The sequence below is a fragment of the Crotalus tigris genome, unplaced genomic scaffold (assembly GCF_016545835.1).
Source record: "Crotalus tigris isolate CLP2741 ecotype Arizona unplaced genomic scaffold, ASM1654583v1 scf7180000018484.1034840, whole genome shotgun sequence".
NCBI classification, from domain to species: Eukaryota; Metazoa; Chordata; class Lepidosauria; order Squamata; family Viperidae; genus Crotalus; species Crotalus tigris.
This window is the reverse complement of record NW_024097032.1, coordinates 751,289-778,603: the sequence shown is the minus strand read 5'-3', so window position 1 is coordinate 778,603 and position 27,315 is coordinate 751,289. Positions and strand designations below refer to the sequence as shown.

Genomic DNA, 27,315 nt, shown 5'->3' with positions numbered 1-27,315 from the left:
TTATGGCAGATATTCTCAACAGCCCCAGAAGATTAGAGATTCTAGAAATAGAATATGCCTATAAATGTTGTAGCAGTTCATGCCAAGTTAAGACTTGCAGTCATAAATGGTGCTCCCTCAGATCACAAGCTTTTGTTTCTTTTCTGGAACTGCAAAGTCTGGATGAATATCAAGCTTTAAAGAAGTCATCATTTTTTGGTTATAGACTATTTTTAGTCTGGAACATCAATGAAAAAGAAAGATAGCCCAGTCAAACAGCATAGGCAACATACTTTAAATGAGAATGAACAAAATATAATTATATGCTATTAAAGCTTACGTGTCTGTTAGCTTTAACTGGGTGAAACAGTGCAACACAGGGCAACAGTTTTTGAACAAAGGTACCGCAAGTGGTCTAGCTTACAGAATGTGCTCAAATGTTTGACCCATGATTCCCATAGCTGAAGCAATTTGTGGTTGCTTCAGTGCTGCTGCACTCCCATGTTGCCACCTAAAAGTTGACTAGATTAGTTCCCTCCATCCCTCCAGAGGCTGAATAGACCAGGCCCACTATCAGCTGCTGTTAAGCCATCAGAAAGGTGGAAGTTGCTCCCGTTTCTACTGCTTTCTGCCAGCTTCCCTCATGGAAATGCAATAGAGAAGCCTGTAGGAAATCACTTCCACTCTCCCTTTTTTTTGCCCTTGGTCATTCTGTTTCTCTGTTTAGGTAAGGAAATATCTCTGAAATGATGACCCATCAGGTTGCAAGCTGTCTAGTTCCTTATAAATGTCTCATGTTCATCTTTGCAAAATAACAAATTTAATTCCTACCTCCTTTTTCATAAGTGGGAGTGTGATAATTTTGTATTAAATCTGTATTGCAGAGCATCCAAAATTTTGGATGACTAAGGGAGCACTGAATGGTGAAAGGCGGAGGACTGCAGAGGATGAGATAATAGTGGAAAATGGGCAAGGTTATATCATACCCATAGGAGAGGCTCAATTTTCCTCTTATCTTCTATTTGGGGAGGAGGAAAAGCTTGGTTGGAATTTTTCTCAGATGTTCAAATGTTATAAATTTAAATATATTTATTAAAATATAAATTTATAATACAAATACTGGGAAATAGTATTTGACTTGTAATCAGTGCATTGTTCTGATAAACCAGTATCAGCAGTACATTTGAAAGGCATTCATACTTGGGTGTTTCCTATGGGCTGAAACCCCAGGATGTTCACTCCTGCTTTCCTGTAAACTTAATGTATCTCTTTTTCCCCATTGGCTCATTACAAAATATAACTTTAGGAAGAAGGTTGATATTTTTCATTATTTCTACAGGATAATTGCTCCCTCTCCTCCTGGGACTTTCCCTAAATATTTTGTTAAATAGCTTATATGGTCTTCACAGGAAACATTTTACTCTGGCATAAATTGGGGAACTTTCAATTAGGAATCAATGTATTGGCAAACAATCAAAAGTGATCTTCTGTACAAAAGTCACACTTATCTGTGCTAGGAAACAGAGGATGGATCTGCGTCATGTGTGCCAGTAAAATGCCAATTGTATAACTAGTAGCAATCTAAATTCATAGCTCTATTTGTCAATAATGTCAGTAGCTCTTATATTTAGAAGATTACTGCTCTTCTTGTATATGATCAATTCTCAGAAATTTCTAAGAAAGTGGCAAAATTCCTATTGAAAGTTATGTTTTTTAGAATCTCCTTGGTAGCTCCACATTTGACAAAGTAGATCACAACCTACTACTTGATAAGATAGAAAAATGCGGGTTAGATAGCATCACCACCAGATGGATCCGTAGCTGGCTGACCAGCCGTACTCAGTGTGTGGTCCTCAATGGAACCGCATCTACATGGAGGGAAGCCTGCAGTGGGGTGCCCCAGGGCTCTTCTGGGCCCAGTGCTCTTCAACATCTTCATCAACGATCTGGACGAGGGGATAGATGGGGAACTCATCAAATTTGCAAATGACACCAAGCTGGCAGGAATAGCCAACACTCCAGAAGACAGGCTTAGGATACAGGAGGATCTGGATAGACTTGAACACTGGGCGCTATCTAACAAAATGAAATTCAATGGTGAAAAAAGTAAGGTTCTACATTTAGGCAAGAAAAACCAAAAGTACAGGTATAGTATAGGGGGCACCTTGCTCAATAGTAGTAACTGTGAGAGGGATCTCGGAGTCCTAGTGGACAATCATTTAAATATGAGCCAGCAGTGTGCTGCAGCTTCCAAAAAAGCCAACACAGTGCTAGGCTGCATTAACAGAGGGATAGAATCAAGATCACGCGAAGTATTAATACCACTCTACAATGCCTTGGTAAGGCCACACTTGGGATACTGCATCCAGTTTTGGTCACCACGATGTAAAAAAGATGTTGAGACTCTAGAAAGGGTACAGAGAAGAGCAGCAAAGATGATTAGGGGACTGGAGGTTAAAACTTATAAAGAAAGGTTGATGGAACTGGGTATGTCTAGCTTAATGAAGAGAAGGACGAGGGGGGACATGATAGCAGTGTTCCAATATCTCAGGGGCTGCCACAGAGAAGAGGGAGTCAGGCTGTTTTCCAAAGCACCTGAGAGCAGGACAAGAAGCAACGGATGGAAACTAATCAAGGAGAGAAGCAACTTAGAACTAAGGAAAAACTTCCTGACAGTTAGAACAATTAACCAGTGGAACGACCTGCCTCCAGAAGCGGTGAATGCTCCAACACTGGAAGTTTTTAAGAAGAAACTGGACAGCCATTTGTCCGAAATGGTATAGGATTACCTGCCTGAGCAGGGGATTGGACTTGATGACCTCCAAGGCCCCTTCCAACTTTTTTATTATTATTATGTTTATTATGTTTATTATTATTATGTTTATTATGTTTATTATTATGTTTATTATTATTATGTTTATTAATTTGCTTCAATTTTTTTTTATTTATCATATTTCCTATACTTTGTTTTATGATTGGTCTTGTGCAAATAATGCATCAATAAGATCACAAAATGAGGAAAGGTCCATAAAGTTTCATTGCACTTGCAAAAGTCCTTGTCTTTTTACTCCTGAAGCTACCAAATATTTTCCAAATGTACTCCAAGCCTTCAGAGCAGATTTGAAAAATATAGGTATAATGGGGAGAGAGATTTTTCTCCACTAGTGCATATTTGACTAGATACATAAATGAAATAAATTAAATTTAAATATTGTTTTAAGAATTTTCTTCTCAAGAATTAGACAGGCCTAACTATATGGACAAAGACTCTTTCTTTCTTTCTTTTTCTTTCTTTCTTTCTTTCTTTCTGCCTGCCTGCCTGCCTGCCTGCAATCTGTCTCACAAATGTAACTATAAGCAGCAGCAATAAACAGTTAAAAACAAGTCTAAAACAACCATTAAAAACAATAAAAAGAAATACATAAAAAGAAATAAAATTGCCAGAGAATAGACCAACATCCTACAAACAATATAATCATCTCACAGGCTCTCTGTTTCTCTGGGATCCCCAAGTTTGATGGAAAATCCCTATTTTAAGAAATTTCTGGAAAGTCTATAGGGACTAATCTCACCTCAATGGGTGAGATTAAATTAGGTCTTACTTTCTGTCTTGATTTTTCTGTATAATTTTCTTCACTGTAACTTTCTTTCAGGTTTCTATGTAGTACTATCAGAAACTGATAAATTGGTAGTGGTTTTTTTCTTTTTTTCTTTTAAAAATAAAATTTCAAATAAAATTTAAGGTTTGGGAAACAGCTCACGTGATCTTCTTGAAATAGAAATTGATTTATTTACATATTTTATTACATTTATTGTAGCCATCCACTCCAGCAGACCTCGGGTGGGGGCTTACAAAATCAATTAATTAAAACAATTATAAGCACTAAAATAATGTTATAACACAGCACAGTAGCCTTCCTAATAATAAACTTTTGTAGTTTTTTTAACTTGATCCCTTAAAATAATAATTAAAAACTAATTGTAAATTTGAATGAGATAAGCTTTTGCTAAGGATAAATCCTGGTTATTTTATATTCACTTAATATTAAAATATAAGGGCTGAATGTAATCCTGTTCAAGTTGCTACTGTTACTTTTCAGACTTGCAAAACCTTTCAACTTGAACAAAAACATCTTTATATAAAACTGATATTGTCACCAGAAAAAAAATCAGTAGAGAATTTATATCTAAATATCAGGTGTTAATAGTTCAACTGATGAGTGACGAAGGTTGAATAACATTGTTTGGTTTTTATAAAAAATACTTATCATATATTATCTGTGCATTATTTCCATAACAGTAATGAATCACAGTCTAGATAATAAATAGATTTTAACAGTTCCTTCAAAATCAGTTTTCTATTAATTTTTTCAAAGGTCAAGGTCACAGCTATTCCTCAAGCATTCTTATTTTAATAGAGTAACTTAAATTGTCTGAGTCCTGCAGAAAATTCATTATCGCCATAAAGCCGCAAAAGGTCACAAAATGTCTTTCTTCACTAAAGGAGCAAAAAAAAAAAAAAAAAAATCGCCAATACTTTATTATCACAGTAGAGCCTAAAGGAGCTTTTGACATTTCAGCATCCTCCTCTTTCAGGGGAAATAATTGTTTTCATATATCATGATTTAGAAAATGACAGAAAAATTAGTGAAAAACAAACACAAGTACCAAACTTTTCTGGTCTAAGGATCATCTGTATTATCTGTTGTTCTTAAGCTCCTCTCCTGCATGCTATCATGGATGCTTTTTGCATCTCTTTGTGCAAAATTGGTAGATCTGTCCCAATACATATCCAGTATGCAAGACACTTGGAATAATTTTCTGGACTCATATACTGTAATATTTTTCTTTCTAGATAGAACTAGAACTTAGTTATGCCATCATTTTGCCTCCAGTATAGGACAACCAAGTGCTTCTAGTTGGCTATCTGTGTCGAAGTGGGGAAATTTTCTCTAGTCACTCGTAACATTTTTATTTTATATTTTATAGTATTTTATTGGAAGTAAAAAGTAAAGATTTCCCTGTCAGTCATGTCTGACTCTAGGACATGTTGGTCATCTCCATTTCTTGGCCGAGGAAGCCAGCATTGTCTGAAAACAATTTCCATGATCATATGGCCAGCATGGCTATATGCCAAAGGTGCATGAAATGCTGTTACTTTCCCACTGAAGTGGTATATACGAATCTACTTGCTTATGATGCTTTCAAACTGCTAGGTGGGCAGGAGCTGAAGCAAATAACTGGAGCTCACCCCATTGTGTAGAGCTTGAGTCTCCAGCTGACAAGCTTAGCATCTTTAACCACTGAGCCATCATGCCCCTATTGTAGGACAGTGGTCAAAAAAACTGTACCAGAGATTTGATCTATCTACTTTAGGATGTAGTTGAGGGACGAAAGGAAAGAGGAAAAACATTATACCCTCAAATATTGCCACTATTTCAACAACATGGTTTGAAATTCTAGAGGCAGCATAAATGTCTGTATGTGCTCAGGGCTTGCTCTACATTACTTTCAAATTATGTAGTTACACTACTTAATATTTGGTTAAATTCTTGAGAGCTGCAGCTGATTTCAGAACACACACATTTCATGTAGAATTCCAAGTTCAATTATGATACCTTCCTTTTTCAGATAGAATGTGTTTTAAGATGTGTTTGACACGTTGAAGCATAACTTCCAGGCAGTATTGGTTTAATGGATTTTTTAGCTCCCTGTATTTTATCTATGAGGATAAAGTTATTGATATCCTGATTGGGAACCGCCCAGAAATTTGTTTAAGATGGGCATCTATATAAATGTTTTGAATAAATAAATAAACCTTATTTTTCATTATTATGAAAGCCTTAGAACAGCGGGCCAGTTTCATCATAAAGCCACGCCCACCCCATTGCCAGCAATGCAAAAAAAGTTGCGATACGTCACGGCATGTCACATGACATGATGAGTTTGACACCCATGCCTTAGAAGCTAATGTGCCAATTCATTTTTATTAAATGAACAGTAGCCATAGCAATTTTTTACATTATAGCCTTAGCTTACAGCAGTGTTTTTAAAAGTGTTGTCCTAGGACCCCTGGGGGTGACTCAAGACCCTCTCAGGGGTAACCAAAATCAAAATTATTTGAAAAATAAGACAATATTAAAATCTCAAACAATTGTGAGAAGAAATGTTAATTTTATAAGATTTCTTCCTTTTACATATGTGCTATTTACTTATGCATGTTATTTATATATGTATTAATGGTGTATTTTATTTTTGATTTCTGTGACTTGGACCATAAATAAACAAATAGCTATTTTTAATTTAAATTTATACGCTGACTGATTTCCAATGAATCATTGTACCTATGAGCATTTTGTATGAATACATGTTCTCCAAATCATTAATTACCAATGGTAATTGGAAGTTTTTAAGAAGAGACTGGACAGCCATTTGTCTGAAATGGTATAGGGTTTCCTGCCTGAGCAGGGGGTTGGACTAGATGACCTCCAAGGTCCCTTCCAATTTTACTACTACTACTACTGCTACTGCTACTACTACTATTAATAATAATAATATATTCGTAATTCTAGGTCGTGCTTTCCATTTCTTTTTTAGTGTTATTAGTATAAACTTTAAAAATGGCAGACTGTTTCTTTATGAAGAAAATTGTGAGATGTTCTGAGAATATAATCAGATTTTCATAGCTTTATGGAAATATTTTAGAAGGTGTGCTGGTAAGTGCTGGTGATATATGATTTTTCAATTTGGTTGCTGCATATTTATATAATTATATTACATTTTATCTATAAAAGTAAACTTAGTTATCCCACTGGGATAAATAGGACTTAAAACATAACCTGATTTTTCACACTGATTTTAATGGATAAATAACTTTTTCTGGATCCCGCATACATGTAGGAATGTCAGAAAGTTTAATGTAAGATAGTGTAAGATAAATGCTTTTAAATATTACTTTTTAGTTTTCTGCTGGTTGGCCTTTGGCTCAGGCAGTAAGTCCTTTTCTTAGCAGTTTTGGGCCTCTAGAAGCTGCTCTCTCGACTGCATGAGTTCCTCACTGCTAGTATAAAATCTTTCAATTTCTTCTGTGGTTTTTTTATTGGTGTTTTGTATGATTATTTTCATTTAATGACTTGTCATTTTACTTGGCTTTTTTCTGTTTTATTAGCCTTACTGTGTGCTAATATTAATGCTCTTTTTGAACAGTTCCAGTAAAAAGATGGAGATGTTAATTTTAAATCGACTGCGGATAAAGAAATAATTCTTTTGCCACAGAGTCTACTTTTTCCTTTGAAAGGGCAGGAATTACACTTGTAATCTCTCACACTGGTATTTGCAAATATGCCATGCAGAAAACACAATCATGGCTCTATCATGTGCCAGCTGTGGAAAGAGAACATGAGCAGATATATTGATACATTCAGTGCACTTCTCTGCTTTAGATTGTAGGGTAGATTGAACTTCCTCCTTATGCTAACAAGAAGGGTGCCAGGGTGTTTCTGCTATTCTGTTTCTGTTTATGTCACAGACAGTATAATTACTTTCAATTACAGATATTCTGAAATTTTCTGGAGAATATGGAAATATTTATGCAAATTCTGGTGTAATCTCAGATGCAATTCAAAAGCACAATCAAAGTGGTAACATTATCCTGACACAAAAGTTATACAACTTGACTTAGAACCACAGTTGGGCCAAAACTTTTATCACTAAGCGAAGCAGTAGTTAAGGGAGTTGTGCCCACATTTCTGACTTTTTTATTGCGATTGATAAGTGTATTGCTATGGTTGTTAAATGAATCATGCAATCATTAACCGAATCCAGCTCTCCCCATTGACCTTGTTTGTCAAATATCATCTGGAAAAGTCGCAAATAGCAAACACGTGATCTTGGAATGCTGCAGCTGACATAAATATATGGTAGTTGCCAAATGCCTGAATTCTGATCATGAGATCACAGAGATGCTGATTATGTCATAAGTATGACGAGTCGCTTACAAAATTTAGACAGAATTTTGGCTTGATTCTTCTTTTAAATAAACTGCTCTTTGATTTGCTGTCCTGTGAGACTATATCACTTTGTACTCTGATCTTTGAAGTGGAAGATAATACGGATAGTCCTTGATTTACGACAATTCACAATCACAGTGGTTGCAGCATCTCCATGGTCATGTGATCAAACTTCAGATGCTTGGCAACTGACTCATATTTATGATGATTGCAATGTGCCAGGGACAGATTATCACCTTTTTTGATCTTCTGATAAGAAAAGTCAATGGGGAAGCCAAATTCACTTAACAACTGTGATAAGAAAGGTCATAAAATGGGGCAAAACTCACTTAACAAATATCTTGCTTAGAAACAGAAATTTTGAGCTCACTTGTGATTGTAAGTTGAGGACTATTTATATTTCATGTGAAATAGCATGTTATACTATGATCTTGGTCTTCTCTAGTTTCTTTTTCAAGAGTTTATTAGAAGGAATAAAGGATGAATATTTCATCTTTTATACAAATGTAACTGGAACAGGAAAACTGTTGTTGGCAGAGCACAACTCAAATCTTGAACTAATGAGTGGAAACATTCTGGAAGCAATTATTTTACAAAGGTTTTCTGTTATTTTTTTTTACTTTCCTCTTACTTCTAAATGTCTGTTCAGAATATCTGAGGCACCAATATTTCTTAGAACTCAGATGGTCATGGAATCATGCGTTTTAAGCATTTTTTTAGATCATCTATATTTGGGAAGTGTTTACAATACAATGGAAAGGATTGTGCTTATATGAAGTTTCTGAAATTGACTTAATTTATGTGTGTTTTCATTGGTTGTAGAGGTGACTGTTTTGAGTACATAAAAACTGTTGATGCAAACACTGTCAGGGCCACTTATTCCTAGAGAAAAATACAGTACTTTGCAGAGGAAGCATCATTTTCCTGGCTTTTCTCCAATCCAAACCTCTATTTTGGTATATAAATTATAAGCTGGGAAATAGTATCATTTTAGTTATCTGTTTGTACATTTGTATGACTGTCTTCAAATGTACCTTACCTTCATTTTTTCTGGTTTGATTCAACTCTTTTGAGCAATGCTGCAAAGAAAAGCATTATCAGCCCTTGAAATTATTCTTATACTTGAGAGAATAACATACACATTTGTTTATATTGAGGAAAAATGCATCTAGAAATATGTGCAAATGTAGTTTTTATTTTAAATCTCAGATGGGGAAATAGAATGAACTATGCTTAAGGCTGGAAAAATAAGAAATCCAAATTGGCAAGTATTCTATCCAAATCATCTAGGAAAAGTTAATCCACAAACAGTATATGGCAATCCATCAGCATTTCATAAAACCTCTTATTTTTAATATCTGTCTGGACTGCAATACTTATTTGATTGCATGCTTATTCCTTCTCCCCTCCATTTTTTTTACTTGATGTGCAACAGTGTAATGCAATGTAATCTTCCCTGATACCAGCATTGGGATGATGGGAATTGTAGTCAAAAACATTTGGTGTGCACCAGGTGGGAAAAACTGTTGTAATGCATTAAAGGGTAATATTAGTTTAACTGCTAAATTAGGGTGTAAGTTTAACACAAAGATAGAATGTCAAAGCAAGAACATCCGAAGCTTTGAAGAGTTTCATCTGTTGGAACCATGACATAGAGTTTAAAACTATATTGGGAGGAAGAGAAAGAGTTACTGAAGCTAGTATATCTTGAACACCAAATGAGAAACAGAAAGGAGACATAGCAAGGCAAAGTATCATATGGCCAGTAAATTAAAACAAAATAGCAGGCAAAGCAGATAACAAGACCTGACAATGGCTAAGAACAGGAAAGTTGAAGAAAGAGACATAGGGGCTAATTCTGGCTGCACAATATCAAGCCTTGAGAACAAATGCATACAAAGTCAGAACTGAGAGGATAGCAACAGACAGCAAATGATGTGTCTGCAAAGAAGCTGAGAAAACAATGGACCCCTAGTTAGCTGCTGCAAGAAGTTCACACAGACTGACTACAAACACTGGCATGCGGAAGTAAAATGGCGCATTGGAATATCTGCAAGAATTATCATTTGCAAGCAAGAACTGGTGGGACTATAAAGTCATAGAAAACAAAGAAGCTAAAATGCTCTGGGACTTTAGAATTCAAACAAATAAGTATCTGCCACATAGCACCACAGACTTAACAATTTTGAATAAGAAATATAGCATTTCACTCAATAAGTTTACAAAGAGAGCCTCAGTGAAAGATACCTACAAGATAACAAAACTATGTATACAATATAATTCCTTATGAATTTCAGAGAGGAGGGCCTCACAGGAGGGAGATAGCATTAGAATAGCATAAGCTGAATAGCATAAGGCAGTGGTGGCGAACCTATGGCACGGGTGCCAGAGGCGGCACTCAGAGCCCTCTCTGTGGGCACTCGCACCGTTGCCCCAGTCCTAGGCCTTCAGCTGGGTTTTATAAAACCTTTTCACTGCCATGTACAAAAAAAAAAGGTTCAATCAATCAGTCAGTCAATTTCAACTTCTCATGGGAAAAAAATATCTTGCAAAGTTGGAATTGATTGATTGAACTTTTTAGTCCCACCCAGTCTGCTGTTACCACCGTAGCCACGTCCACCCAATGGGCCACACCCACCCAGCACCCGACGATGCATAAGTGGGTTTTGGGTTGCAGTTTGGGCACTCGGTCTCTAAAAGGTTCGCCATCACTGGCATAAGGTGTTAATCTGCCAACCCTGGCCCACACAGTAAGATATGATTTTAGTAAACAACCAGACCTGTAAGAATGAAATCAGTTGATACTGCAGTATTGCAGGCTAACTTTGCCCACAGTCAGGAATTTGAACCTAACTGGCTCATAGGTTGAATCAACCTTCCATTCTTCCAAGGTCAATAAAGTGAGGACCCAGATTGTTGGGGGCAATATACTGATGTATGTAAACCTTTACAGAGTGCTGTAAAGCACAAGGGAGCAGTATATAAGTCTAAGTGTTATTGCTATTGCTGTTGCTACAATTAAGCAGCCTGAACTAATCTAGCCTTTGTACATATAAGGCTTTTTGTTTACATTATCTTTAGCTTAAATAAATAAAAACATTTTAATGCTTTTAATTAGCCAGTGAAAGAATGTATTTAATTAATTAGTCCATTCATACCTCCTGCTCTCAATTATATTGCCTTATAAAAAGGAACTTCAAGAATGGGAAAGAGGTCTCATAACATCAAGGCCATGTGTAAGAGTGTGGAACATGCATACTTTTGTAAACACCACTCAAAATAACATAATTTTACCATCTTTTGAGCTTGAAGCTCTTTCCTTTTCCTTTGGATTAGAATATAACTAAACAGTTGCCTTCCATTAAGAATCTGCAAAGTAGACTTTGTGTTTCCTAGTTTTGATAGAAATTTTTCTGTGTTTGTATCCTCCCACCTTCTGTGGATGCCTAAAATACACAAACCTGACAAACCTCTTCATCCACTCGTATCATTACCAGGGACCCCAACATAACTAAAGAAATTACAAAAAAGCTTGGACATCTCACAAAGGAAAATGAATGTTCTATGAACTTTCCACTGCGATGCCTCCAGAAAATCAAAGACTTAATAATAATAGAAGATGATATTACGATCTTATTCAATGTCACAGAGTTCTTTAAATATATGGAGCAGAACTAGCAAAAGAATCCACAACAGCAAGACTATATAATACACCCAACTTTACCAAATTACTAAGATCAAAATACCCAGAATCGTGGATCTTTTCAACCTCTGCCTCACTATCTACTTTCAGTTTGACGGACAAATACATTAACAAATCAGAGTAATAACCATGGGATCTCAGGACTTATAGCACAGAATGTGATGTGGCATCTAAAAATTATAATACACCTGCACAGAACCAAAAATATGAATCCAATATGCAGATGATAATTTTGTCACAATAAAAAAGGAACAACCAAAGAAGACACATAAAATAAATTTTCAAAGGAATAAATTTTGCAAGGGGGAAAAGAAAACAATAACATATAACGCTTCCTGGATAATCCACACTAACAAAGAAAATGGCAGCAAACTAGAATACAAGTCTATTGAAAAACTACCCACACTAACCAAGTGCTCCACTTGGAGCATCAAGGTAACAACCCAATTTTTCACAAGAGGAGCTATGTAAAAACATTATTGAAATGACTATAAATGCACTGCAGCAACCCAGAACACCAGAGAAAGAAAACAGATCACTATACAACGTCTTCCAACAAAATGGATACCCATGCAATTTTATCAAAAGGTGCATGCCCATTCAACCAACAACACAACCAACATAAGCTGTGAAAAGAATAACATTGCCATATGTGAAAAACATCTCTGAAACAACCAACAACTAATCACATAACATCACCACAGCACACAAACTAACCAAAGCCCTCCAAAACATTTAAGTAAACTAAAAGAAGACAAAACCAAACTCATCTACAACATACAGTGTAAAGACTATAACAGTCACTATTTAGGACAGACACTAGACTAGCAAAGCACATCCATGAAGATCAATTACCAGTCAGTTCAGATACAATAAAAACTGCTTAACTTCACAGCATATGGACAGATAGTTTCAACAATCCTAAAACCAAGCTAAATAAAAAAATGCTGGAGAATTAGTGGAAGCCTGTCACTCAGACAAATCAGCTATCAATGGGCACATGGAGATAAACAACATTTACATATTATTCACAAGGGACAATAAAAAAGCTAAAAAGGAAACAAAAGAACAACACACTTCCACTTCAGCAATCAACACCAGATAAGCAGGGATTAAAAGCAGGCTTTACAATCAACAATCAATTAACAACAGCCTAATCAAGGAACTACCACCGTGAAAAGAACATTCCCACCAACAGTGACAGTGATATAAACAGAGACCAAATTGCACTCCCTTCTGGTACTGAAGATATTATGTATTCTGGTTAATGAAAAGTTTGCAAGCAAACAACCAAGATCGGAAGACACCAAGGACTCCACATACATATGCATACAGAATATATACATTCAGTATGGTTAACCACAAGTTCCTATTAAATCCTTTGGATTTTTTTTTTAGTATATGAATTCCTATAAAGCAGAATTAGAAACTAATAATAGCTTTTGAATGATAAACTAAACTAAACCATTAAGTGATTTAGGCTAGAGAGTTGATTTAAGAAGTATGGAATAAATGACTAAGATAATATATATGATTAGATATTATGGAAAAAAGACAAGATGTTTTAAGAAGGGCTTTCCTTTATTAAATATTGAACTGGTAAGTGTTAGTAGGTCCTTTTTGTTCAGATAATTGATGTTTGCATCAAATATCTCTTGCATATTTAATGTGTTGCTTGCTGCTACTCTCTATCCTTTTTAACACTTGCATGAACTGACAAAGGGGGAAATTAGTACAATAGCAAAGCAGCATAATAATTTACTAGGAGGTATATTACACAAAAAAGGATGCTTAATATGCCAGTATCTGGCATATTATATAATATAATTGTAGCGGAGCTGGGGTGAGAATAGGGCTGGCTGAGAAGGGGGAGCCCTGCCGATTTGGCAGGGAAATGAGGAGCTCCGGCAGCTGTTGTGGGTCTGGCAGCATGGCGTGGCTCTGAGGAGGGAAGAAAAGGGAGGAGGAAGCCAACAGGAGGGGGGAGCGAAAGAGACTGGAAGGAGGTTTTTGGCAGGAGATCGGGCGGAGCCAGATGAGGAAAAGGAGAGAGAGCTTAGCTTAATGGAGGCTGCCGTCCAAAGCTAGCTGAGTGAAGAGATAGAGAGAGAGTAAGAAGGCCAGAGGGAGAGAGGGTAGGTTGGAGAGTTTTATTTCTTCTCCCTTGTTGGAGCCAGCTGGGCGAAGGGAGAGCCAGGAAAGAGTTTGACCGGGTTGAGGGTATGTCTTTTAGTGGGAAGTAGAGGGGTTTTTATAGGATCCGCTGGAAGAGGCAAAAAGGGGATAAGGAAGGGAAGGGAGGGATTACATATAGTGAGGGCAGAGAGAGACCAAGAGAGTGGACAAAGGAGGGCCCCTATGAGCTCCAGAGAGGGACTGATTACCTCGTCTTAGGCAAGTTGATGTCACCAGAGACTGATTACCATTGACTTAGGCAAGTTGATTACCATTACCATTACCATTGACTTAGGCAAGTTGGCGTTACCAGAGACTGACTTATCATTGCCCTAGGCAAGTCACTGTTACCAGAGACTGACTAACATTGTCATAGGCAAGTTGCTACTATCAGAGACTGGCTAAGATCATCCTAAGCAGGTTGCTTTTAAAGACTGACTACTATGTTGTACGCCAGCTGCTGCTACCAGGACTTGACTACCATCGTCTCCTGTAAGTCTTACTGCCTGAGGTCAACTATCATCATCCCACGTGAGTTACCGTTGAAAGAGATCGACCATCACTGCCCTATGTGCGTGGCTGCCAACCGTAGTTGAACATCACCATGTTACGTGCCCTGTCAGGCAGAGGTGCCAACGTGAGAGACCCCTTGGGTCGGCAGCCAGCCGAAGAGGCCAGGAGGGCCTGGACTTTAATGATCCCTTCAGGGTTGGCGCTACATAATCAGTAAATAAAATGGGATAGAATTTGTTTTTGTCAAACAAGGAATAGGACAGTTGCTATGGAAGCCTTATTATGAATACATACCACCAGTCTATGTCGGGCATAGGATTAATGAAACCTAAGAATTTAAGAGATAAAGAAAGAAAGGGAGCTTAAATTGACATTATAGCAATAGCACTTAGACTTATATATCACTTCACAGAGCTTTACAGCCCTCTCTAAGCAGTTTACAGAGTCAGCATATTACCCCCAACAATCTGGATTCTCATTTTACCCACCTCAGAAGTATGGAAGGCTGAGTCAACCTTGAGCTGGTGGGAATCGAACTTTGGCAACCAACAGAAACAGACTACAAAACTACATGCTAACCACTGCCCCACCTTGGCTCTTATGCACCACCTCAGCTCTTTTTATTATTTATTTATTATTCATAGTAAAAGATGCACCCTGGAGAAAGAGAACATGCTATCTTCTCTAGTCCACTAAATATTATCAAGATGAAAAGGTCCAGTGGCCAGACTGACAGCATTTCCAGATTTTCCCACTAGACTCTAGAAAAGAAGGCCTCGATTAAAGATCCTATTTTCTGTAAAAAATGTATTATTACTGCTGTGAGCAAGCTGCTGCATTTCTATTTATAGATTGGGTCCATGATGTTTCCTTTTTCAGAAAAAGACTGATGAGCATATGCATATTCTACTACCATTGGTGCATGGCCTGAGGCCCAGTACACACATGCAGCTTTACAGAGTTTTCAAGTTTGATTCATGATGCATGATGATATGGCTTAGATTCTACTGCTTTGTTTTGAGGTCATTTATACACACTGCAACTTCTGCCACTCTGATCCTTCTTCCTCACTTTCCACTTTAACCTTCCATGGCAACCTCTCTGTATGATTGTCCCATTGCTACATCTTCCATTGCCACAATCTCTCACCTGCTGTCTCCTCAGGCAGCCAACCCCATTACTCCATCCTCATCCTACATTCTCAAGTCTCCCTTCCAATCTATGTAACAGTACTCCCATTTTTATATTTATTTATGTATAGATCAATTATATATTTATGTATTACATATTTAAATACTTATTTACATTTTTGTCAAGCTTCCTCTGTTTATCTTTTTGGTGTGGCCCCACTCCCTTTTGGTAATAATGCTCCCTTATATGACATTTAAAGTCTGTTGCAGCCCCTTGAACAAATAAAGATGTACGCCTCCTGTTTACAGAATCCAGTCCTGGCCAAATCATTATTATTGTAAAATAATGGTATGTATTGTGGTATTCAATATTTTGAATTGTCATGTATTCATTTGACTACTTTCAGTGAGGTCTGAGTAGGTTAGGATAACTAAATTGAACAGCAAGAAAATGTACAATGGTGGCAAAAATAAATGCAGTGCTTTGAAACCGACAGGTTTCAGTGTATAAATCCCTTAGTTAATTGGATAATTACTTAGATAAACCATCTATAATTTTTGGATGGATTCAGCAATCCTGATTGGTGCTTAAACATTAGAGATGATTTACAGGTAAACTGGCAAGTATTAATACATTTTTATAGAATTCCTTAAAATCTCTGCTAGCATGAGAAAGCTCACCTGTTTCCCACATAAAGACATGCTCAGAAACAAAAAAATTGTTCCCTTATAGCAGCGGTTCTCAACGTTTGTGTGACGGCGACCCCCGTCACACAAACGTGGTGCGCATGCGTGGCAGCGCCCCCATGCGTGGCACACATGCGCGGCGGCGCCCCTGTGCGTGGCATGCACGCACAGCGTGCATGCGCGGCGCTGCCCCCTGAGGGGAGAAAATGGCGGATCTCCTTCTTTGGCGACCCCCGAAAAATGGTCGATCGACCCCAAATGGGGTCGCGACCCATAGGTTGAGAACCGCTGCCTTATAGCCATTGTCAAAAAAAATATTCTCCACTGAAAGCAATAGTTTACAAAAAGATTGTAAACTATTATGGCATGCTTGGACCAATACTATTTGCAAGATTGCAAAATAAACTGAACTATTTAGATTTTGTAGATCAATGGCCCCTTTTGGTTAGTTATGATATGTCGGCAGTTGCAATCATGTAATAATCTATACTAGTAACTAAGTCTTTCCTTACCACCATTTCCATGAAGTGGGAGGTAGCCAGCCAGCAAGTCTAAAGAGAAAAAAAATATATGGAAACTCTGTTCATATAAAATGCATTGCGGAAAGATGATTGAACATAGCTCTGCCTCCAAACAAAGTATTACATTTATATGGTTTCAGTGTTCTTTTCAGTTTTTCTTCAGGCCCCAAAATATACTGCCCACTCATTGGAAGAAGAGATCACAAATCTCCTGTAATACAGAATGCCTTGACTTATGTGGTTGAGTTTTTACTAAATTACACCAAAATCATGTGCTCTTTGATCACTTGCCACATAGGAGGAGGAAAGAAATCCCTCTCTGCCTAGTTTTTTCTCATCATTTTAATCACAGACTAAAGAATGTATTTGGTTATCTTCCCTTCTTCTTTTCTTTTCTTACATACTGAGTATCTATTTATATCTCATCTATTGGCTGTACAATAATAATGTTGGAGTTTCGAATGAATGAACGTGAGTAAAATAAATAATGAGCCTCTGAGGTTAATGCTGAAATTGTTAAACTATAACCTGGTGTTTGCTAAGTTGGCATTCCTGCAGTTGGGATTTCAACTCCCAGAATTCCCAGCTAGCATGATAAGGGCTTTTGGTCTTGCAAGTTGTAGTCCGACAAACCTTGGAGAATGCAAGACTGGGGACAGTGTTTATGAGGGATTGGTGGCCAGGTACTGTACATTGGCTGGCAAAGTCTCTCCAGAGAAAGATGAGATCATGCGATTGCATACTTGTTCTCCAGACAGCTTCTTCTCTTGAATAGACTGCAAGAACTGATGTTTTTGCAATTGGCTTATGAGTCAAGCACTGAGAATTGAGAGATACCTTCAAAACTCATTGTCATAAGGTAAACTTTATGGACACAAATCTCAAATGAGCCTCATTTCTTAAACACTTTAGAATTTACTTTTCAAACATTAAGTACTTTTTGAATCATAACTTTTTATCATATTCATCATGTCAGTCTCCTCCTTAGCAAAAAAAGATTTAATTATAAATCTAAGGATTTAGAAAAAAATACTTTTTGGAATAAAAAGGAAAGAATATTTAGAGTGTTGGTTTTGGAAAATTAAAAACTGACTAGAGGTCCAAATGAATTTGAAATTAAATGTAAGAATACTTTCCTATGGGAAATTTCTGGGTTTTTGGATTCTTTAGAAAAAAATATCATGGGATGAGACTTTGAAAGTTGGATATCAGAAGAAATTAGAAGACACTAAAGATTACAATTAAAGAAGTATTCTTAAAGTCAAAGTGTTGACACAAAATGGAGCAAAATACTTTAACATTAGATATTTTGAAGGATATTTGTGAGCAATGGTCACAAAAGTGAATTTTAAGAACTTCATCATGGATAGATGGTGTATAAATGATATTACAGAAGAGGAACAAGATACATCAGACAAGATTGAAATTGATTTGAGTGTAGATTCAGAAAGATAAGCTACAATAATAATACTGTAACGTTATGAGGGAATGACTTTGAAGGACAAAGGGAAGAGATGCTGCCAAGAGACTGATGAGCCAGGAGGGAGAAGAGGCTGCAGTTGTTTAACTGTCAGATGAACCTAGGGGAAAAATGACTTCTTTACTTAGTTATTGACAGCTACAACCTGTATGCCCACACATGCTGTGGTATCACTTTTTTTCCTTTGAATCTGGATCACTGCACTATCTGAGGAAGTATACCTTCCCAGAATCCTTGAAGAGGCAGAAGTCACTTTCATAGGATGGGACAATGATTCTGTGCTTAGATAGTCTTAAAATGGGAGGAAGGAAATCCCATCCCTGCCCCCCACTGGATCCCAGCTTTTGAAGCCACATGTAAGAAGCAATGAAGGGAAAGAACCAGGCAAAACGGATGTTTCAGTACTGCTGGATTTCGCATGGTGGGTGTATAAATAAGACAAGTGAAAGCTATAGCTCAATGCTGCAACTAATTTCAGTCCCTAAAATAGCCATTCCTAATCTGGAGAACTCTAGACATATTGATTTGACCTCTGGAACTCTGCAGATCATATCACTAAAATTCAGCAGCAAATGCAAACATCTAGGCATAAAATGCTTGCCTGGGTTTCCACAAAGAAATGCAGTCTAAAGAAAATAGGTATAACATACTCCTACTTGCTTAAGTTACTTATTTGACTTAATTTTCCAGTTCTTGTAAAGTTTAAGGGAAAAAAGGCCTAAAATTTGATTCCTGCATTCTGTTGAGATTATGGCAGTGGTGGTGAACCTATCGCACAGGTGCCCTCTCTGTGGGCACATGTGCCGTTGCCCCAGCCTTGCCTCCCCCACGACCCCTCCTCTCCAGCAGCCCCCTGAAGGAGAGTCGCCCTCAAGCGTGGCCCACATGGAGCAGCGCAGCCAAGGACATAGCAGCCAGGCAGTGTAGACAAGACTCTACCCTCACACTCCATCATGCAGTTGATGCTGCAGGTTGCGGGCAGAGGTGAGTGGTCCTGTGGGCAGGTGGGATGGGGGATGGGGGGCAGAGCGGGGGCGGAGCAGGGAGGCGGAGCGGGGGTGGGGTCAATTTTTGGGCACTAGGTCTCTAAAAGGTTCACCATCACTGGATTATGGCATCAAACTAGAAACTGGGAGTCTCTGAATTCAAATCCCGACTTAGTCATGAATGCCAGCTGGGTGACTTTTAGCCAGTCACACTCTCTCAGCTCAGCTTACCTCACAGGGTTGTTGTAGGAAAAATAGGAAGGAGAAAGTGTGTTGGATATGTTCGCTGCCTTGAGTTATTTGTAAAAATAATAAAGATGAGATACATATATACAAATAAACAAATAAGTAAATTATAATAGGAATTGTTTTTCAGTTCTTGGACAATAGCATAGTAGTTTGGAGGATACCAGATTAAAGAAGACTGCCATCTAAAGAGTGATTCCTAATAGGTCTTAAGTAGCTGGGGAATTCTGGGAATTGGAAATCCAGACCTCTTAAAGTTGCAAAAGTTGAGAAACACTGGTCTATGATGTTTGATTTTCTACATAAAAATGTTTGATTTTTCTAAATGAGAAAGTTTCAATCACTTTGCAACAAGTCATATGGAATGTATGCAAAACGATGGAAGATCTGACTTTTCTGGTGCTGTTAATAAATACCATGTGTTGTTTTACTGTTGCTGATAGTCTGGCACTATTTTCCCTTCTTTCCTGTTCTGTGTTAAAAGAAGAGCAAGTAAACTGTTAAAAGCATAATGAAATTTACAGAGATCAAGGAAAAAGCCTAAACCAACATAATTTAGCTTGAAACTTTAGGAAACTTTATTTTACATTTAAAAACTGTGGGTAAAAATGCCTATTCTAGAAGAACATATCAAATTGTGTGGAATTATTTATTCGTCAATACTCTTCTAAAAAGGAATTTTTTCACTAAAGATTTCACACACCACCTAATGAAACACTGTATATAAAGACAGATATAGATTGCTCTTAATCAAAATGGAGAAACTCCAACCCTCTCCTGGGATAAGTCACCTCTCCAATTCAACTGTCCAGTGTTATTATGATGGCCTTCCAAATATATTGGACTACCACTGCCATGATTCTCAGCAAGCACTGTTGTCATTGTTGGCTGTGAATTCTCATAGTTGTAGAGCAACACATATTGGGAGATCCAGCAAGTTGGGGAAAGTTATACAGGTAGTCCTCGAGTTACAACCACAGTTAAAACCAGAATTTTGCTTGCTAAGCAAGGTGGTTGTTAAGTGGGTCATGACCAATTTTACAACCTTTATTGTCATGGTTGTTAAATGAATCACTGCAGTTTAGTGAATCATGTGATTGTTAAGTGAATCTGGCTTCCTCCACTGACTTTGCTTGCTAGCTGGGAAAGTCACAAATGGCAATCACATGACTCCAGGATTCTGCAACCGTCATATATGTATGCTGGTTGCCAATTACCCAAATTTTGATCACATGATCGTGGGGATGCTGTGATGATAATAAGTGTGAGGAACAGTTGCAAGTCACTTTTTTGAGTGCCATTGTAACTTCACATGGGTCACTAAACGAGTGGTTTTAAGTTGAGGACTACCTGTAATGTTGGATATTACTATTATAATAATAATAGTAACCCATATCACAAAGCTTAATAATAAGGCTAGTTTACAGCTATATAGTATACTTAGCAATTAAGGAACATTACATTACCTTCAAATGTTTCCCCTGTGTACCCTTACTAATGTATAGAAGCCTTATTATTAAGCTTTGTAAACTAGCTGTATTATTAAGCTTTGGCTTGCTAAGTGACAAAAAAAAAAAACCTGCCCATAGGTTTTTGAACTAGAGCTTCTCCTACCTTTAGTCATACTGGCTAGAAATGATGGGAATTCTAGTTCTATGGCAGGCATGTCAAACTTGTGATGTATCATGACTTTTTCCCCATTGCCGGTATTAGGTGGGCGGTTTCAGCATGACGCATCCAGCCTGCGTGCCAGCAGTTTGACATGCCTGTTCTATGGCATTTAAGAAATCAATATTGCCATTCCTTTCATAAAATGTCTAGCTAGTACATAACATTTATTCAAATTAGCTCTTTTATGTATCTTGCCTTAATTATTATGTGGTTGTTGAGAATGTAAGAGACATCTCAGTTGTGAACTACCTAATTTTATCATAATTCATTGATCCATTCTTTGATCTTGGACAAGATTAAGAATATTCTGGGCTAAGCATAGGATTCTTCCACTCCGGAAGCATAATATAGTGACATGATGAGTGAAATTCAGAAGGAAGAATAGCACAATGTCTTTAGCTACATGCAAAAAAGGAACTTAAATAAAAGTCAAATTTACAAAATATAATCTGAACCTAGATTCTTATAGTTAAGGGTGGAAGGCCTCCAACACAAGAATTTCCACTCTGCAGAACTGCCTTTCCTGGGGGAATTGAAAACTGTCCCTGCTTTGCTGATCTCTGCCTGCTGTTGAAATAATTTTTATTTAGCTTTTGCTTTGGCTCAAAGGTTGAATATTTATTTTCAACTGGCTTCTCTGCGTTTTATAGTATGATTTGTTTTTTATTCATTTATATTTCTATTCGTAGTCCATCTTTCCTTAAAACAGGGCAGAACAATAATATAAAATCACTAATGATAAAATATTAGTAAAATCTTTTTTAAAAATCAGCTAATCCCAATAGATCCAACACTAAAGAAAACAAGATTGCAATGTATTTATTACGTTCATGAATACTTGAAGAAAATAAGAGGATCTATCCAGGTGATAAAATGTCAGCGGGATTGATGGAACAAATTCTGAATATCGTGAAAAGGCAGCAGATTGTTTATTTTGCTATTTATATATCTGTCTTATTGCCAGGGATGAAAGTTGCACTGATAGACTCTTCTGTTTCATATGAAAAATTAATTAATAGTTAATTAATGCAGCTTTCTCAGGATCACTTTAATATAACCCCCGTGTTCTATTCCTCTCAGTATCCTAGAAGCCTTGCATTTTGATTCAAATATGGTTTCCAGATTGTCTTCACAAAAGTTCTTTGTAGGATGTCTTAAAATAATTTAAATGAAAGTTTAATTTAATCAAAGTTTATTGGAATATTGGCAAAACTGAGGAGAGGCACTCCCGCCCATGTGTATCTCTCCCATCTCTGCCTTTTTGACTGCCCTTCACCCTACATTGCAGGGCAGCAAGCAATGTGCAGCTCTAGGACTACTTGAAATGCCCCAGGAAGCTGCAACCACCCCAATCCAACCCCACTACTGCCTACACTCTGCCCCCCCCCCAGCTGACCTCGCCATCATCTTTTAACTTCCAGTGATAATGAGATGTATCAGCCTGATCATTGGACTCTATGGGACTGCTTTAGTGCTATGAAAAAAAGGGAATGAGTAGGCTTCTTTCGGCTCCCCCCCCTTTGTTTTTGTGTTTTTGTTGTTTTTTTTTACAGAGCAAAACCATACAGCCCAGCAGCCAGGCCAGGCATACTTCAGCAGCAGAAGCAGCAATAAGGCAAAAGTCAGCTGGGGCAATGAAGCACGAAGTGGGGGGGGGGGCAAAAAGACACAGATTGAGGAGATGGTTGGGGGAGTCACAGTACCTCTTTGGTCATAAGTGAGGGATGGATTGCCAAGTGCACAAATGTTGATCATGTGACTACAGAGGCACAGCAACATCCGTAAGTTCATAAATCCCTTCAGTGCCACCATAATTTCAAATGATTGCTGAACAAATGGTTGTAAGACAAGGATTACCTGCAGTGACAAGTCATAATCTTAGAATTCAAAGACATATTATCTTCTTAAGATTTAATTCTCTGCTTTTTTATTGGTTGGATTTTGAGATTCATTTTTGAAATTTTGAAAAGTTGAACCAAATAATTATAAATAAGGTTCAAGCTATTTTGAGCAGCCCTTTGTAAACCTGGGAAAAATAGGGATTGAGAATTGTTTAAATTATTACTGTACATTTTTTCTAGTATTATTGGATTGCAGTTAGCCCAGACTGCATACATCTCCTTAGTCTGCAAGGCTTGGAACAGATGTTCATTATAATATTTATATTATTGCCAGGGCCAAATTAAAGGCTGAAATATATTCTCAAACCTCTCACATGGCTGGACATATTTTCCCTATACATCTTGTAAATTAGATTCTCCGAAGAGTGCATTATTCACTAATCTTTAATATGCCTCCACTTCTCACATTTGCATATATATTTGTACATATGAGCAAATGTATATTTAGGCTTCAAGATGAATCTAGTTGATAAACTTTAAGAAATCAGTTAACCATCATCAGAGTGACCGGTTTGGAAATCTGGTATTGTTAATCCCTCGAAAGGTGCCAAGGTAGGGAAGGTTTGCTTTGAACATTGTATAAATGTTTCTCCTGTCCTTAGACAAAAATATATCTGTGAACACTTTGAAATGTTTCTTTCAAAATATAGAATAAGATTGAAGTACTCAATCTGATTGTCACCTAATTTTCATCTGAATCCATACAACATGTTTGCAGAATCATCCTTACTTAGCTTTGCTTTCTCCTTTTAGGTGTTGTCAGCAGTCACAAAATTTCATCACAGAATAATTATTTTTCATGGGAAGATTCCATTTTCAATACCTCCATACATGCTGCAATTCGACATGGAAAATGGAAACTACTCACAGGCAATCCAGGTAAATTTCTAGCGGTATTTGGAAAATGTTTGTTGAGCACTGGGTGTTTGACAATTTGCTTTTGAAAGCAATTGATATTTCAAAGCAGGACTTGCAATGTGGAGGTTCTTTGAAATCCTGTTTTGCTCCTGCTGGATTCTCTGCCTTTCCTGAGCTGATTTTTTTAAAAGATTTTTTTACTTAACAAAATTAAAGGGGAAGTTGATTAAAACAAAGTTGTTGTTGTTGTTGTTGTTAGTTGGAAGTCGTGTCCGACCCATCACGACCCCATGGACAATGTTCCTCCAGACCTTCCTGTCCTCTTCCATCTTCTGGAGTCCATTTAAGCTCACTCCTACTGCTTCAGTGACTCCATCCAGCCACCTCATTCTCTGTTGTCCCCTTCTTCTGTTGCCCTCAATCTTTCCCAGCATTAGGCTCTTCTCCAGTGAGTCCTTCCTTCTCATTAGGTGGCCAAAGTACTTGAGTTTCAACTTCAGGATCTGGCCTTCTAAAGAGCAGTCAGGGTTGATCTCCTCTAGGACTGACCGGTTTAATCGCCTTGCAGTCCAAGGGACTTGCAGCTCTGCATAGGCCTCATGATCATTGTTGCAGCCAACCATTCTTGCAGAAAGCGTGATTCCTTGACTTGACAAAAAGAAAAAGCTAGATGGAACATATTCTTCTTCTGCCATTGGACAGAACTTTCTTTTATCCACTAAAAACCGCAGGAGATTATGATTGTAAGCATGTTTGCTCAGTGATAGCTACCACTTCTTTCTATTTCAAGCACCAAGCTTGGACTGGAATTACCAAGTATACTTGCAAGAAACTTCTTATTTATGTCATGTTGTTTTAAATCTTTTTTTTTCTTATTATTCATCTTTCATGCTTTCTTTTACTCAGAAATCACAATCAACAAAACAACCCCAACAGCTTACATGCGTAGTTGTATTAGTGCAGGGCTCTCCTTCATTCTGTATTTTCAAAGAATATCTGATTACACAGTAGCTATGCTTGGTGAGATCATAATTACTGGAGTGAATGGAAATACATGAGGACTGAAAGCTAATATGAATTTTTGCATGGATGCCTTTTTTTAAAAAAGAAAAAGAAAAATTGAAGGACACATTTTTAGCCACAATAAAAAGGTAAGTTAGCCTCTTCTTTCTCAATCAGTTCCTGTGCAGATGCATAGAATGGAAAGAAACTGGAAGACGTAAGATGCAGGATTGGGCCTACTTTACTTAAAGCAGTGTTTCTCAATTTTAGCAGCTTGATGAAGTAGAATATGGACTTCAAATCCACATATCTTAAAGCCCCAAAGGTTGAGAAGTACTGACTTAAAGCATTAAAATATTACTCTTCGGTATAATATATTCCATGATGATTCACTGTAAAATACAACTATATGATTAAAAAGCTGTCTTCAATTCAAAATTCGCCAGAATTTCAAAATTAATCTAGACAGCCAATAGAAGCTCTCTTGTTCGAATCTTTAAATGTATCTTCTTGTTTCCATCAAATCTAAAAATACTAATTTTTTCTAAAAAGCTCAAGAGTTGAAGAAACAATCTCAAGTGGAGAAGATTGTAACCTAGAACAACATCAACAGAAAATCTATCGCTTTTGAAAATTGATACTGGTAGCACTCTGAAAAAGAGGAAAGTTAAGCTAGTTTACAGTTTAATGGGGAGACTATGCACTTGATGGCATTTAAGTTCCTTTTTTTGTATCTTGAAAAACATTGCTTATCTCTGTCTTGTGATTTCTTTTTTCCTGTGCACACACACAGGGACTGAATGAGGCATAGTGAGATATAAAGGAAAATATCATAAGAAGCCAAAAAGTAATGAACTGCAGCCAAGAGGCTTTGTCACATGCTCATTTTCATACATTTTATATCAGGAATCCTAATTTATATTAATGTTTAATTTCTCTTCACAGTACCTGATATTCTCTTGTTCATTTGACAGATCTGAACTGACCCATTACCACTATAACAGAATCAAATCTAGGTGGTAAATTCAATTCCATGTCAATGTAATTGAAGAACCAAGATCGGCAAACATGTTGGGTTCCAATTATGAAGCCAATACTTCCCCAACTAATCTTTGATCTTCTCTTTATAGGCTGCAGCCATTGGTTTCCACCACCATCTTTATTCAATGAATCAAATACTTTGTCATTAGATCCACCCACAAAGAAGCTTTGGTTGTTTGATGTTGTTCATGATGCTGAAGAAAGAAATGATTTGTCAGAACAATATCCTAACATTGTGAAAAAACTGCTGTTGCGACTCCGGGATTATTATAAGAACTCTGTCCCTGTGTTCTACCCGGATGATGATCCACGCTGCGATCCATCTGCAGAAGCTGCTTGGGGACCTTGGTTGTAGGAATTTGCACAGCAAACATTATTATATTATGCAGTGGAGTTGAAAAATGGTTTGCCATGCTCCATTTGTGTATATCAGATTTATGTGTTCTTGCATAACGATACACCAATCATTTCATAGACTGGGGAATACAGGTAAAGAACTCTGGGATTATTTTATTGTACCTTGACAGCTTCAATTTCAGACATTTGGATTTATTTCTTACTCAACAAATCTGGGGAATTTTAATTTCACATTTGATTGGTCCTGAAGTTCTATCGAAATCATAAGTCTATAATTTGGAAGTTAGTTTTTGTTCAAAGCAGAAAGTAAAGAGATGCTGCCTTTCCAAAATTGCTGGGCAGCAGCTGGGAAACATTATTTCATTTGGAAAGCTCTGAGTCATGGGTGGTGGTGGGATGGTAGGGGCTTCTAAATTCCTTCACATTTGAAGTCAGATCCAGGATTTCAATATTTGCTTGAAGCAGTCAGCATTAGTGGGGGTGGGGGAAGATGCCGAAAGAATTGAGAAGAAAAAGTGAAGAAGCAGATTATTGCACTGTCTTGGCATTTCTTTGTTCACCTTTACCTTCCCAATTAGAAGAGTATTCCAACTCTCTCATGAGTACAACTTCTTATCCTAGAAATCCACAGAACCTTTAGAAACTGCTGCCAAACTGAAAGAATTAAATACTATTTTAATTCCAATAATTGTTTTTTCTGATTTCATGTTTTAACCCTGGCCCTGTTAACCTGTTAACCCTGGTATTTGACATTCAGAGGCAAAGTGTGGCTCATAGATTGAAGAGGAGTCATACACTCCTGTCCTACCTACAATTTACAAGGTCTTTGCTTGTAAAACCTTCATTTAAAATCTCTCTAAATTCTGCAGTTTGAACAGGGCAAACTTTACATATTTATTTAAACTTCAGACTTGGAACAAGACAACAAGCTCTCTCGTGGACCAATAACTGGTTAAAAAAACCGAGGTGCAATTAGCACTTGTCACAACAGGGAAATAAGAACTAGCATCCTGGAACAATCTCTGCTGCTATAAGAATTTTTTAATTTGTACATAA

General features: G+C 37.2%; 1 protein-coding gene across 1 annotated transcript in view; it reads left to right on the top strand.

The window, feature by feature from the left end:
• ARSB (arylsulfatase B) overlaps window positions 1–26,944 on the top strand; it is a 71,592-nt gene extending 44,648 nt beyond the window's left edge. Inside the window, exons 7-8 of the mRNA XM_039352828.1 lie at window positions 23,755–23,880; window positions 25,992–26,944. Of these exons, the coding sequence (XP_039208762.1) occupies window positions 23,755–23,880; window positions 25,992–26,257 (392 nt within the window). The 3' untranslated portion in view covers window positions 26,258–26,944. The remainder of the gene's footprint in view (window positions 1–23,754; window positions 23,881–25,991) is intronic.
• Window positions 26,945–27,315: the final 371 nt, after the last annotated feature.